Below are 11,480 nucleotides of genomic sequence, written 5' to 3' on the forward strand. Positions count from 1 at the left end.
GTGGTGCAGAAAAAGCTTGTGTGCTTATATTTTTCACATAATCACAAAAATATTTTTAAGTGAAGGAGTAAGATACAACAGGTGCTTCCACACAGATGAAACAAGTCAAACATTAAAGTTTCTTTGTTTAAACCTGACCAGTTTGTGAACGCAGTAGCCCCTAACTTTGATGAAGAATCTGAACCTATACCATCTAACTGTAAAATGTATCCAGTTTTGAAGGTTAACCTTTGTCAACTTGCTAATATTTTTTGCTTCAGTCAGTATTCTGGCTTGCATTAACAATTTCATCAACTAGCATGGACACGTGCAACACCAAGGGATTCAGTGGAAGTGGTTAAAATGCAGCTGATAGGGACATCCTCTTTATGACTCCACACCAACAAAAATGTAGTGGTTAACGTGGCAAAGCCACTTACAGCACAAGAACCAGGTCACTAAGTGAGATTTCTGAGCATCCTTCATGAATCAACTACTGTCGTGCCCAGCACATGCAGCTAAATTCAAGGTATACAATGACCATTCTCAACAATTCTGTTACAGTCAGACTAAATAACAATGATACTGAAAGGCAGTCAGTCTCAAAGCTTTAAAATAAAGATTATCCTCTGAAAACAGTTTATAAGGTGGGGAAAAACTTTCCTTTTTTATTAACCTAAATAGAAAAATATCTAACCAACTAAGACACAGTCTAGCAATCACTTTTGCTTTCAAACGTGAAGATTTAGTGGAAAATCTGTCAATGTGCCTATTATGGCAACTGCGGGTGCTGAGATTGTCCAGGATGGGCAGGACTGGCCAGGAAAGCTCTTTACGTGACTCACTGTTGATGAGAGGATCTACCTGACATAGCCAGCTGAGACACAGCAACTACTGCTCTTCATTTACTGTAGGAGGTTTTTCACCTGCAGACAGCAAATTGTCTGAATCACTCATTAGTATCATGAACTAAACCAACATTGTAAAAGCTTGACTGTCTCGGGTACCACAATAGAGTGATCCAGCCGTGCACCATCATTTCCAGTATAAGGCAGCCACTAATAATGATTTTCCTATATTATGACCTATTTTAGATATATATATACACACAGAGATTTGTGTATATTTAATATTTAAATAATGGGAAGACATTGCTTTAGAAACCATGGCTGTCTCTGCTTCCATCTGCAAATTCTGACATCATGTCTTACGATTTGTTCCCATTTCTAACCCGCATCGTTCATCTTTTGCTGCTGTTGACCTGACTCAGAACCAAATCACCAGCAAACGTCACCGTCACCTAATTCTTCAGTGTTCTCCTATGGAGGAGAAGGAAGGAAAAGGGAAAGAAATACAACTGTCCCTTTAAAAACCTAAGCATTTAAGCTGCGTGTCAGTTGTCTTCCTGACAAGGCCACTTGAATGTATTCAGGAATATTTGCATAAATGCTCACAGTGAGTTCACCGTGGCAGCTAGCGCTAATGGTACATAAAGTAATTTAGTCACTTCTCTTAGGCATCCTGTCAGGGTGATAAGCACCCCCTCTTTGCCTTGTTGCATATTAGATCATTAGATAATAAAGTGTTAGAGCATGCAAACTGACAGGGTCTCAGGGACTATCATTTTTCGAGGGCATTGCATTCTGCCAGTGAGGAAAAATAATAGAGAAACTGATGCTGCAATTGGCTTTGCATTCTTGTAAAGCCATTCAAAGATTTGGGGGGGGGAAGAAATTTTATTTTGCAGTGATATGAGAACTGGAAACTTTGCAGACATCTGTAGTGGTGGGCTTCAGGCTGGTTAACTTGAGAAGGGTTGTTGCAAACCCTGTCAGAATTCCCCCCTTCCATAAGCCACTCAAATTGCATTGGAAAGATTTTGCTTTTAAAATTGACAGCCTGGGATGAACTACAAGCTGAAACATATTCTACTGGTTGGGGCCTATTGGGTCTTCACTATACATCTTACTATATATGTACAATTTAGAAAGGTCAACCACACCGGCTTTCTGGTTTACCATAAATATAAAACAAGTGAGGATCTAACCATTTGTGAATGAAAAAGTGATAATTACTGAAAACCACTGATTACTGTGGCTTACCCTATTTATACCACACTGAGATGTATGAAATAATTGGCCTCTGCCAGCTATTACTTTTGAAAGATAGATACATTTATTTGAAATACAAGCTTCTTAACCCCCTGGTTTCAAGGAGGACAGTGTGTGGATATGTAACCATGATCTAGGTTCCTAGTTATATTGATCTAGTTCCTAGTTAATATGATCTAGGTTCCTAGTTATATTCAGAGAGACGAGCTACGAAAAGGAACTTTCATTTTACCGACAAGCAAGATATAAATAGAGATGAGTTGGATGTCCCAAAAATAACCCAGGCTACCTTCTAATGAGATGGTAAAACCCAAATGTGGAGACATCAGGCTCCCGAGTGGCTTGGGGCGTAAAGCTTTCTTTCCAGCTTTTTGGCATCCAAAGTCTCTTTTAGGTGTCACATAAACTGCAACTCCATGTTTAAGAGCAGCATGTCCCAACACAACTATGTAAGGAAAAATAAGCTGGATATTGTCTAAGTAAACTAGGCAACCAGCACACCTTCTTGCTACATCCCATCTCCCCTTTCCCCCGTCCTCACAGTCAGGCATTCATGTCTATTGTGACTGAATGCTTGTGTTGAAGAGTTAACATCTAGAAAGGTACACAGGAGTCCATTTAGTCAAGGGCATGTTATAGTTAGATCCTAGCTTTAAAAACCTATGATCAGAAGCTGCTCTCCAGAGCAATAGACCAGAGACAAACTAGCCATGACTACATTAGCTTCCCATTTCACCATTTACAGGTACTGCTGAGGTCAACCTGCCCTCCCCCAAGAGAGGCTGAAAAGTTGGAAAGAGGAAAGGCAAACAAACGGTCTCTGCTACTTACACTTGAAGATACTATCCAAGATAAAAATTCCAAAAACTGAAGAAAAATAATATACTTTGTGACTCAAACTAAACATAAAAAATTTAATTTCAGCGGAGGAAAGCGTCATCTGTTCCAACAGGTTTAAGGTTCATGGTGGTTGCCCAAAATTCAATAGCATTAAGCCCAGTTGAAACTTTTCCTATTTTTTTTCCATTCATTTAAGTGTTTTAGACATCTAATAACAACATCTAAAACAGTTACTGGATTTTTCTTTTTAATTCCTTTTTTTTTTTCCCCCCTGTCTCTTGGACTCAAATGTGCATAGACTGGAGAGCTAGACTGAAGGATATAGGTCAAAAAGAAAGGCTCCACCAAGCCTTTGAGAAGACTGCAATTTTGTAGTGGAGCTTGCTATTCAAAAGTCAGGATTTACTAGTGGTTGTTTTATGAGGTTGCTTGAGAGGTGCCTGAGAAAGTAGATTAGAAAAATCACCTTTCCCACAAAACGTACATGTGGAGATATTTTGCAGATGTTGACTTTTAATGTTAGCACAGTAACTAGCATTTGTGTAAATAGGTAAGCACGGCATTATCTTTTTTTGCTTCTTTTTACTAACAGAATCCCACAGGTAGTGGGAGTGGGAACGATAGCTGTGGTAAAATGAAATGCTATTACGCCATGCATGGGAATAAGAACATTTATGTGTGAGAAAGATAAGTGTCGCCTTGACCAAAAGCATGCACTGACAAGACTGCAGTGTGGGGGCGGAGGGGGAAAGAAAAGGCTACTTCAGTAGGAACGTAAGCAGAAAACGGGAGTCTTTTTTTGAAAGACTAGACTTAATGGAAAGATTACAAGGTTGAACAGAGAGAAGTTTCCTTTTGTAATGTTCTGCCTTCTGCTAATTAATAAAGACAGAGTTCGTACATTCCTTACAAAAATTCAGCAAAAATTATGACATTGGTTTGTTTATTAAATTAGGTTGTTGGCAGGATGAAAAAAAAAATTCTATAACATGAATTATGGCTGAAAATGGCTCATAGCCTACATAAAAAGTTAGAGCTAAATAAATACAGATGTAAGTTATGTTTATATAATGAGAAACGCTGCTGAGCTAAGAATTTTAGGTTAGTAAGTGTGAACTACAGACCCAATTCTGCAAACACTTACCAATACCCTCAACTTTACTGACACAAGAAGCCTCATTGATCCCAACAGGACCATATGTGCGCATAATCTTAAATATATGCATAAGTGCTTGCAGGACTGATGCCTGAAAGCATAAACAGAATAGAAAGCTATTTCCACAGGAATCCACTGAGCAGTAGAAACCCACACATTTGCCCATTTCTCTGTATTAATAATTTCTTTTAACATATCTAGCTAACATTTTTCTGAGTGACATTCACTTTCCCAGAGAAAATTTTATCTGGTGTCTTCGAACTCTTTGGAAAAATCTATTTAATTATTCATCAGATCCTTGGCAAATATTTGTGAAACAAGCCAGCATAAAGGACTGGTGCCTTCCATACTCAACTACTTCAATGGAAGCTGAGGGTACACATGTCTTAGAGGGAGCAAGCACCTATTGAATTTAGGATTACAAACAGCTTTGAAGACAAAGAGCTATTCTACCAAGCTGGAACAGGGAGAGGGGAGTGAAATGCTCTGTTTTTGTTTTGTTTTTCAGTAGTAGTCATCAACTTTGAGGACAAAGAGCAAAACAAAACATTAATCAAATCCAGATTTTTCAAAGTACATTTGCACTCAACAACTCCCATTTTGAGCACCTACAGCCACCAACAGATGTTCTCTTCCAGGACCAGCTGATCCTACGGAAAAGATTACTGGCCCCCCCGCCACTGCTTCCAGCCATGTGCCCCCATCCCACCCTTGCTGAGGTTTACTGTCCTTTCAGATAAAGCCAGACAAACTGCCTTGCACCATTTCTCCTTCAATCACTTCAGCAAAATAAGCTAGACTGGCAAAGAGTTGTTATTTGAACAGTTCAGCTCAAATGAACTTCTTTTGACTGAAGGAGACTAGGGAGGAATCAGACAATCATCTTGGCTGGCATGTCCATGGTGGAGAATGTCTCTCCTCCCTGCTGCAAGCCAAGCAGCTGTGGCATGCAGAGAAGAGCAACTTCCTCAGCTGGCACAGCTGGAGTCAGATGAGAACATTCGTCCCTGGCTTGAGTAAGCAGATAGATTTCCAAAAAGGGTTTGCTTTCATTTAGGGCAATTCAAAGGAAGAGCTGGATCTCCTAGTGAGCTCAGCAATCTATAGATAGAAGAAATCCAATCTGAAATTTGGGTGCTGAGCACTTCAGAAAATATGCAACATCCTTTGGATGCACAGTTGAAAATTAATGCAACTTGGAAAAGATCAGACTCCAATTTTAGGTGCTGAATAGATTCAACCAAAAAAAACCCAACCAACCAGCCAAAAAAGAAATCACCACACTTCACTGACACACAGGACAGTCTCTGCACCCTTGTTTGCTTACTGGGTTGTCATTTCACTACTGACCCACTTGAAAAATTCCCCCTTAGGTCAGGAGGCCAGTATCTTTAAAATATCCAGTCCCAAAGGTATAAACTGTTACAGGACGATTTGAAACCAGTAGCCAGAGACAAAACCCAAATAAATCCACATTTAAAGTAGCAATGCCAACCAATGAAAATGATATGCCTACCATGTTCCAGATAAGAAGGCGTACCTTCCGAGGGATCGAGTCTTCGAGCTCTCCGCCCGTGCTTGGAATTGTTGTGTACAAACATATTGTCCGACACTGCCAACACATGACCATCCACATTGACTGTTGTAGACACCACAACCTGCAAGCACAAGAGCAATATGGAGGAATATTTGGATATTTATGTATGTTTTTTAAGAAGCACAGAGTGTAATAAACTCAGTTAAATAAATAACAGCTGGGAGCTGCAGAAAATTGCATAGCTATTTCGCATAATAACTGGTGCTTATGCCGTACAAATCTAACAAGAGACGCTATTGATGAGTGGGTCTTTGGCATCGAAAGCTTTTGATGCAGTTTTAAGTCAAATTGCAGAGTTTTTAGCTGCATGGCAGACGGCACACTGTTAACCATCATTTTAACAAGAGGATCTTTATTAAGTATTTTTTCCCCTACATACAAGGGCAGCTGTGTTTCACCCTAAATTATCCTTCAGTTTCCATGCTGAAGTAGATAGAGCTGTTGACATTGCAAATAAGAATCAATTCACAATAAAAGAAAAAAGAAGTGTGTTTTGTGAAGTTGTAATAAGAGTTGTTGCATGCTGCCCCCCACCCTCCTCTACTGCTCTCCCCTCAGTACAGTCCCCACAGGTTACTGGACTTGCCCAAATTTCTCCACAGCTCTATCTTAGGGAGTACGCATAGGTATGTTTGTGTACACACGCACGCTCGACAGTGGGGTCTTGATCTGAGAACACAACCCTATTCATCCAGCGTTAGAATTATTTGTGTTTCTCAACTTATCTCAATGTCAACACCTGGGATTGGGTCTGAGGCAAGGGGAGGGAGACAGAGAAGTGCTGCTCTGGAGGCAGGATCCGACACTTCTGCTCCCCAGAGCAGCCCAAGGCAGGAGAGGAGCCAACCCAGTGCAGCAAACAGTTAAGTGTTGGGTCCAGAATAGAAGACCCAACTGCTCAGAGGTGTTCAGAGGGATCTCCCAGCCTCGAGGCTCAGCAGGCACCATCCTATAGGAAATCCCTATTCAGGCTGAGGGTACACAAGCTACGAACAGTCATGGAGCAAACGGGGGGATGCATGAGGCAAGTCCCTAGCAGAACTGCGAGCTCATCACACCGGTCTCCTCCCACTCCACTCAGACCAAACAACCTCATAGCCTCCCTGGCTTTCATTCAGCTGCCCCTCCCACAGTCTTTTCCCAAAAAGTGTGGTATTCCCATGGTTTTACTCCAGCCAAAGATTTGGCCTTCAGCTGGCTGCTGGTTTGCCAGGAGCAGGCGTCGCCTTGGAGAACTTTGACTAAAACAATGAGAAGAAATGACCTACACTTCTCCTTACATTAAACAGGGAAAGGGATTAAAAACTGAAACCCACAGAGATATGTTTATTCATGCGACCTCTTACAACCAAATATAATAATTGTCTGTTAATTGCAGTTTCAGCTCCCACCTCATGCTTCGACATGTGAAACAGCAATCAGCAGCTTCTGTTTAATCCACCTATTATGTTGACTAATTAACTTTGCTCGACAGTTTATTTCTTCCTCCATTATCAGCCCCTGTCAGCCGCAAGCACACTGCCGCAAAGGGGGACCTCAGCCCTTTTGATTGATCACCGATAGATTGACATGCAGATTAATTTAATTAGAATCACCTCACTTGAGAAATGAAAGACAATGGCAAGGGGGCTAATAGATCTGCTCTTATAATGAGGCAAGCCTCCAGAGCCACGGCAGAGGATTTCTGATTTATTTTGCTGAATTCCCCAGTCGCTCTGAAAGGCTCTCGCTTTAATTGTTCTTGGTTTTGAGAGGCTTTAGCCTCTGAAGAGGTGAAATGCTTTACAAGGATTGGCAAACATCGCTTCAACTCTCTCAGGAAGCTGCTGCCTCTCAAAGTTGGTCAAATGGGGACACTTAAAGGATCGCTTACAACAATTCAATTTCATCACTTGAATTGGATCTAAAAAAAAAAGTTAAAGTAAAAATTTTCTACCTATTTCTGACCACCGATTAAGATGCTCAAAAATATAAAGTAAGCAAAGCAGCTAAACTGCTCATAGCTAATCCCAAAGTCTGACTTTAAAAAGAGGAATGCAAAAGAGAATAGTTTACATCTAAAGGATCCTAAAACTGTCTCAGAATGGCATTCCAGGTAACAGATTTTTGTGCATGTTTTAGGTGAAAGATATTAAAATACAGAATAAATGATTCAAGAGCTCTTACAGATGGAAATTTGGGAAAAAGAAAGCACCAAACACTATAGGTAAGTTTTTCTGAAATCAAACTAAGGGGAAAAAAAACCCCAAGCCCTATATATAAAATTCCAAAAGGGATTTCAAAAGTAATTTATCCATTGCATTCCTGAGGGATAGAATAAAGTTTATGATATTTTCAATAAAATATGATCTTATAGTAAGTGGCTCAGGCTTTGCAATCTTCTTTGTGCACTTGCAAGCATTGTAAATTCTTTGCAACTGGGATTTTGAGCCAAATCCTTCACTGGCGTTACCTGTCACAGCTTCATGACTTGTGCCAGCTCCTAATCTTCTATGAGACTGCTTAGATGCATATGAAAATTAACATTATAAAAATTAACAACAATGGCTACCACATAAAATATTTTCCTCAAACCTTAAAACCATAGAGCTACACACACATTTCCCACTGAAGCTGATCAATCCTGTGCTGAAACCCAAACTTTTGAAGATTTCTAGAAAAAGGATCCCAGAACAAAAATGGGTCAAGAATAATAATAGCAAGGTAGGTCTCAAAATCTTGTCTATAAGTAGCTGTTGCTGTACAAACATATTTCTAGGGAAGAACTCAAGGAAACAATCCTAGTGAGGTCAGTTTTATGTGAGTAAATCTACACTTAATTTTTGATCCCTCAGGTTCACGAAACTGTTGACGCAAACTATTTTGAATTACTTAACAGTGTCTTCCTACCTCCTGAACAAAGAGTTTGATTTACTACAAAGAGACCACATTGATGCGGTTCTTCGGTATCGTTAGCAGAAGAAACTATAAAAGGAATCCCCAAGAGAAACTGTTTCCACTCTCAGGAAATGCAGAAAAAAAAGCAGTTATTCTTATGTATCTGTCTGAAAAAAAAAAATGATTATTCATAGTGCACCTGTATGAAGCAGACATGCTCACTGCTCAATCCTTTAAATGCAAAGTCTCATTAATACAGGAATACTGAACATACGCTGCACTAATGAAACAGTAATGCCCATAATTATTAACAGAGAGAAAAATACACCTTGAATATTGTGTGCCACAGTTACATACTTGGATCGCTACAGAGCACTTACATAGTTACAAGTTCTACTCATATTTTTTAATCTAAAAAAATACTTCACTCTCCTCATTTTGATTTTTAAATTACTGGGATATGTTCAAGTTAAAGCATATGCTAAAACTAATTTGTGGAGAAATCATAAAATTATGGGGAGGGGAGAGCCAAAGTATATGTGGAATGGGCACCAAGGCATCCTAAAACACAGACCATAGCAAGAGGGAAAGGCACACTACAGTTTAATAAATGATTAATGAGGTGCTGACACATTAATGTAAGCACAGGGACAACCAGGCCTGCCAAATCTCAAACCTTTCCAAATTTTGTCAACAAAACACAGTTTTAATTTGGGACAGGCAAACATGGAAAATGATTTTGAGCTTTAGCTTTAGCCCTTCCTAGATTTTGAATTTAAACCCTGTATCAACACCAGGGGAGACAGGGGTATGAAAGAAACACATCACTTTACAACTTTCTTCAATGAAGTTGGCACTATCAACTGCATTAACATATCACGGCTCTGTGAATTATCCTGCCTGCCATTAAATAGTTCAGTTTGTGAATTCTTTGGAGCTTAGTTTAAAAAAAAAAAATATTCAGAGACCAGGAGCCTGGAGATCAAGCTATTTATCCACGTTTAGCACTCAGCCTGTTTATTTGTTATACTACCTCACCTAATATATCAAAATTAGGCATTGCATGACTCCTCATTTTTAACCACAGCTCATTAGGCTTTGTTAACTGATTAAGACATAGCATGTTCCTTGTGTTTTCAATTTTCTCCGATGTATGGTGAGGGCTCTGATACTTTTTGCAATGTCCCCAACATCCAGTGGCAAAGGCAGAGAAAATCTGATTATGATGATTTCCAGGTTTGAAGTGTGTCATTAGTGTTAAACCTGTAACTCCAGTGTTTGCTGCTCTTCTGAAAGCTGGAGCAACATCTTTATTTTCATCACCACTTAGTGACCTCTTCCTACAACGTGTTGACTTCTTTAGTCCAGCAACTCAAAGTCACTCTCAATTTAAAAAGACTCTTAAAAAGGTGCCTAACTTAAAGCACAGAAGTACAGTAGACTCAGTAATTTTGCTCACGTGCTCAAGGACAGGCCGGGCACTTAATTACCTTGTTGAATTGGGCCAGAGCTCTCACTGCTATTTTTCAGCCTTTTTTTTTCCCCCCTTTCCCTTCTCTAGGGATGGAGCCTTGCATGTCCAAATTCCATTATCTGGGATTCATGAAGCATCATCTCTGTCTCTTATGCAAATTTGCAATAAGACACAAGTGGCTTCAATTCAAACATGAGTGGCAGCGTCCCATGAAGGCAAACTAGCAGCCTAGGCTGAGGAAGAGGTTGTGGTAACAGAATCAAACAGCACAGCAATTTCTAAGTGACTTTCAAGGTTTTCATAATAAACGAATGTTTAGGGTTTTCTGCAGTGACTCAGTCTGAAAAGTTTCCTCTAAATTAAAACTTGACATGTGTCAGTTTGCAAGCAGTCGTGCTAAAACAGGAACAACAAGATAACTAGGGCACCTGGGTTTCATTAATTACAATAACATACAAAACTGTTTCAGTTGTATGAATGAGTTTTTAGTGCTGAAAAATAAAATCTGGGCAGAGCTCACGCATGATACCATCTAATTAGTATTGTTATTATTATTACCACGAATTGGGGCATTACAGCCCATCCCACCAAGACTGATGCCTTATTGTGATGAAGAATGCAAAACCTGACTGAGACAAAAGAAGTCTGAGCATCTGCTCCTGGGGATTTCTGAAATTAAAAGGCAAGGATGGACAAAGGTGGCAATACATGATGTCACCAAATGTTTTGTGCAACGGGGCTGGTGAAACGCAGAGATGAAATTATTTTCTCAGGGACAAGCAGTGAGTCTGCAGCACAGTTAACACTCAAGTCAACTGTCTTGAGTCCCTGCATAGTACTCGACTTCTCCTCTCTGTTTCCTTCTGCTAACAGAGACACAACTAACACAGCCAGGGCCAGCACTGCTCCAGCACACAATTTTTCTGGCACTGAACACCACTCCAGCTGTCACACACCTGGACATCTCGGACGTACAGAGAAACGTATTTCCTTCCAGGCCCACAACGGCTTGTATGTCAGACTTATCACACTACTACATTTGTATGCAAAGTTCAGGAAAAAACTTCCTAATCCATTAAAGCATTCCTAATCACTACATGTGAGTCTCAATGAAGTTTCATACACAGGTCACCTGAATCAACATATTCTCTGCCTCTTCCCTATACTTTCTTAACCTCTCTTATACCATATGATAATCAGACAATTCCCTGCTGCAGGAAAAAGAAACAAAAAACAAAACCTGGAAATTTTCTGCAGAGCTGGTCCTTAAATAGTGCAAGACTGGTATCCCTGGCCCTTCACTATTTCTCCCACAATTTCTCCCATAACCTGCATTCTAATAACTCCTAGCAACATTTGGGAACTCATGAATGAGAGACCATGGCCAAAAGATGGACAAATCTCTGGACGAATCTCCAGCACAGACAGGGGAAAGAAGTAAAGGTA

The 11,480-nt window shown here is 40.0% G+C and overlaps 1 protein-coding gene across 1 annotated transcript in view; it reads right to left on the bottom strand.

Annotated features, from left to right (window-relative positions):
- EBF1 (early B-cell factor 1) overlaps positions 1 to 11,480 on the bottom strand; it is a 101,983-nt gene that overhangs the window by 88,296 nt on the left and 2,207 nt on the right. Inside the window, exon 2 of the mRNA XM_010153417.1 lies at positions 5,627 to 5,744. Within this exon, the coding sequence (XP_010151719.1) occupies positions 5,627 to 5,744 (118 nt within the window). The remainder of the gene's footprint in view (positions 1 to 5,626; positions 5,745 to 11,480) is intronic.

This window comes from Eurypyga helias, unplaced genomic scaffold (assembly GCF_000690775.1).
Source record: "Eurypyga helias isolate BGI_N326 unplaced genomic scaffold, ASM69077v1 scaffold1176, whole genome shotgun sequence".
NCBI classification, from domain to species: Eukaryota; Metazoa; Chordata; class Aves; order Eurypygiformes; family Eurypygidae; genus Eurypyga; species Eurypyga helias.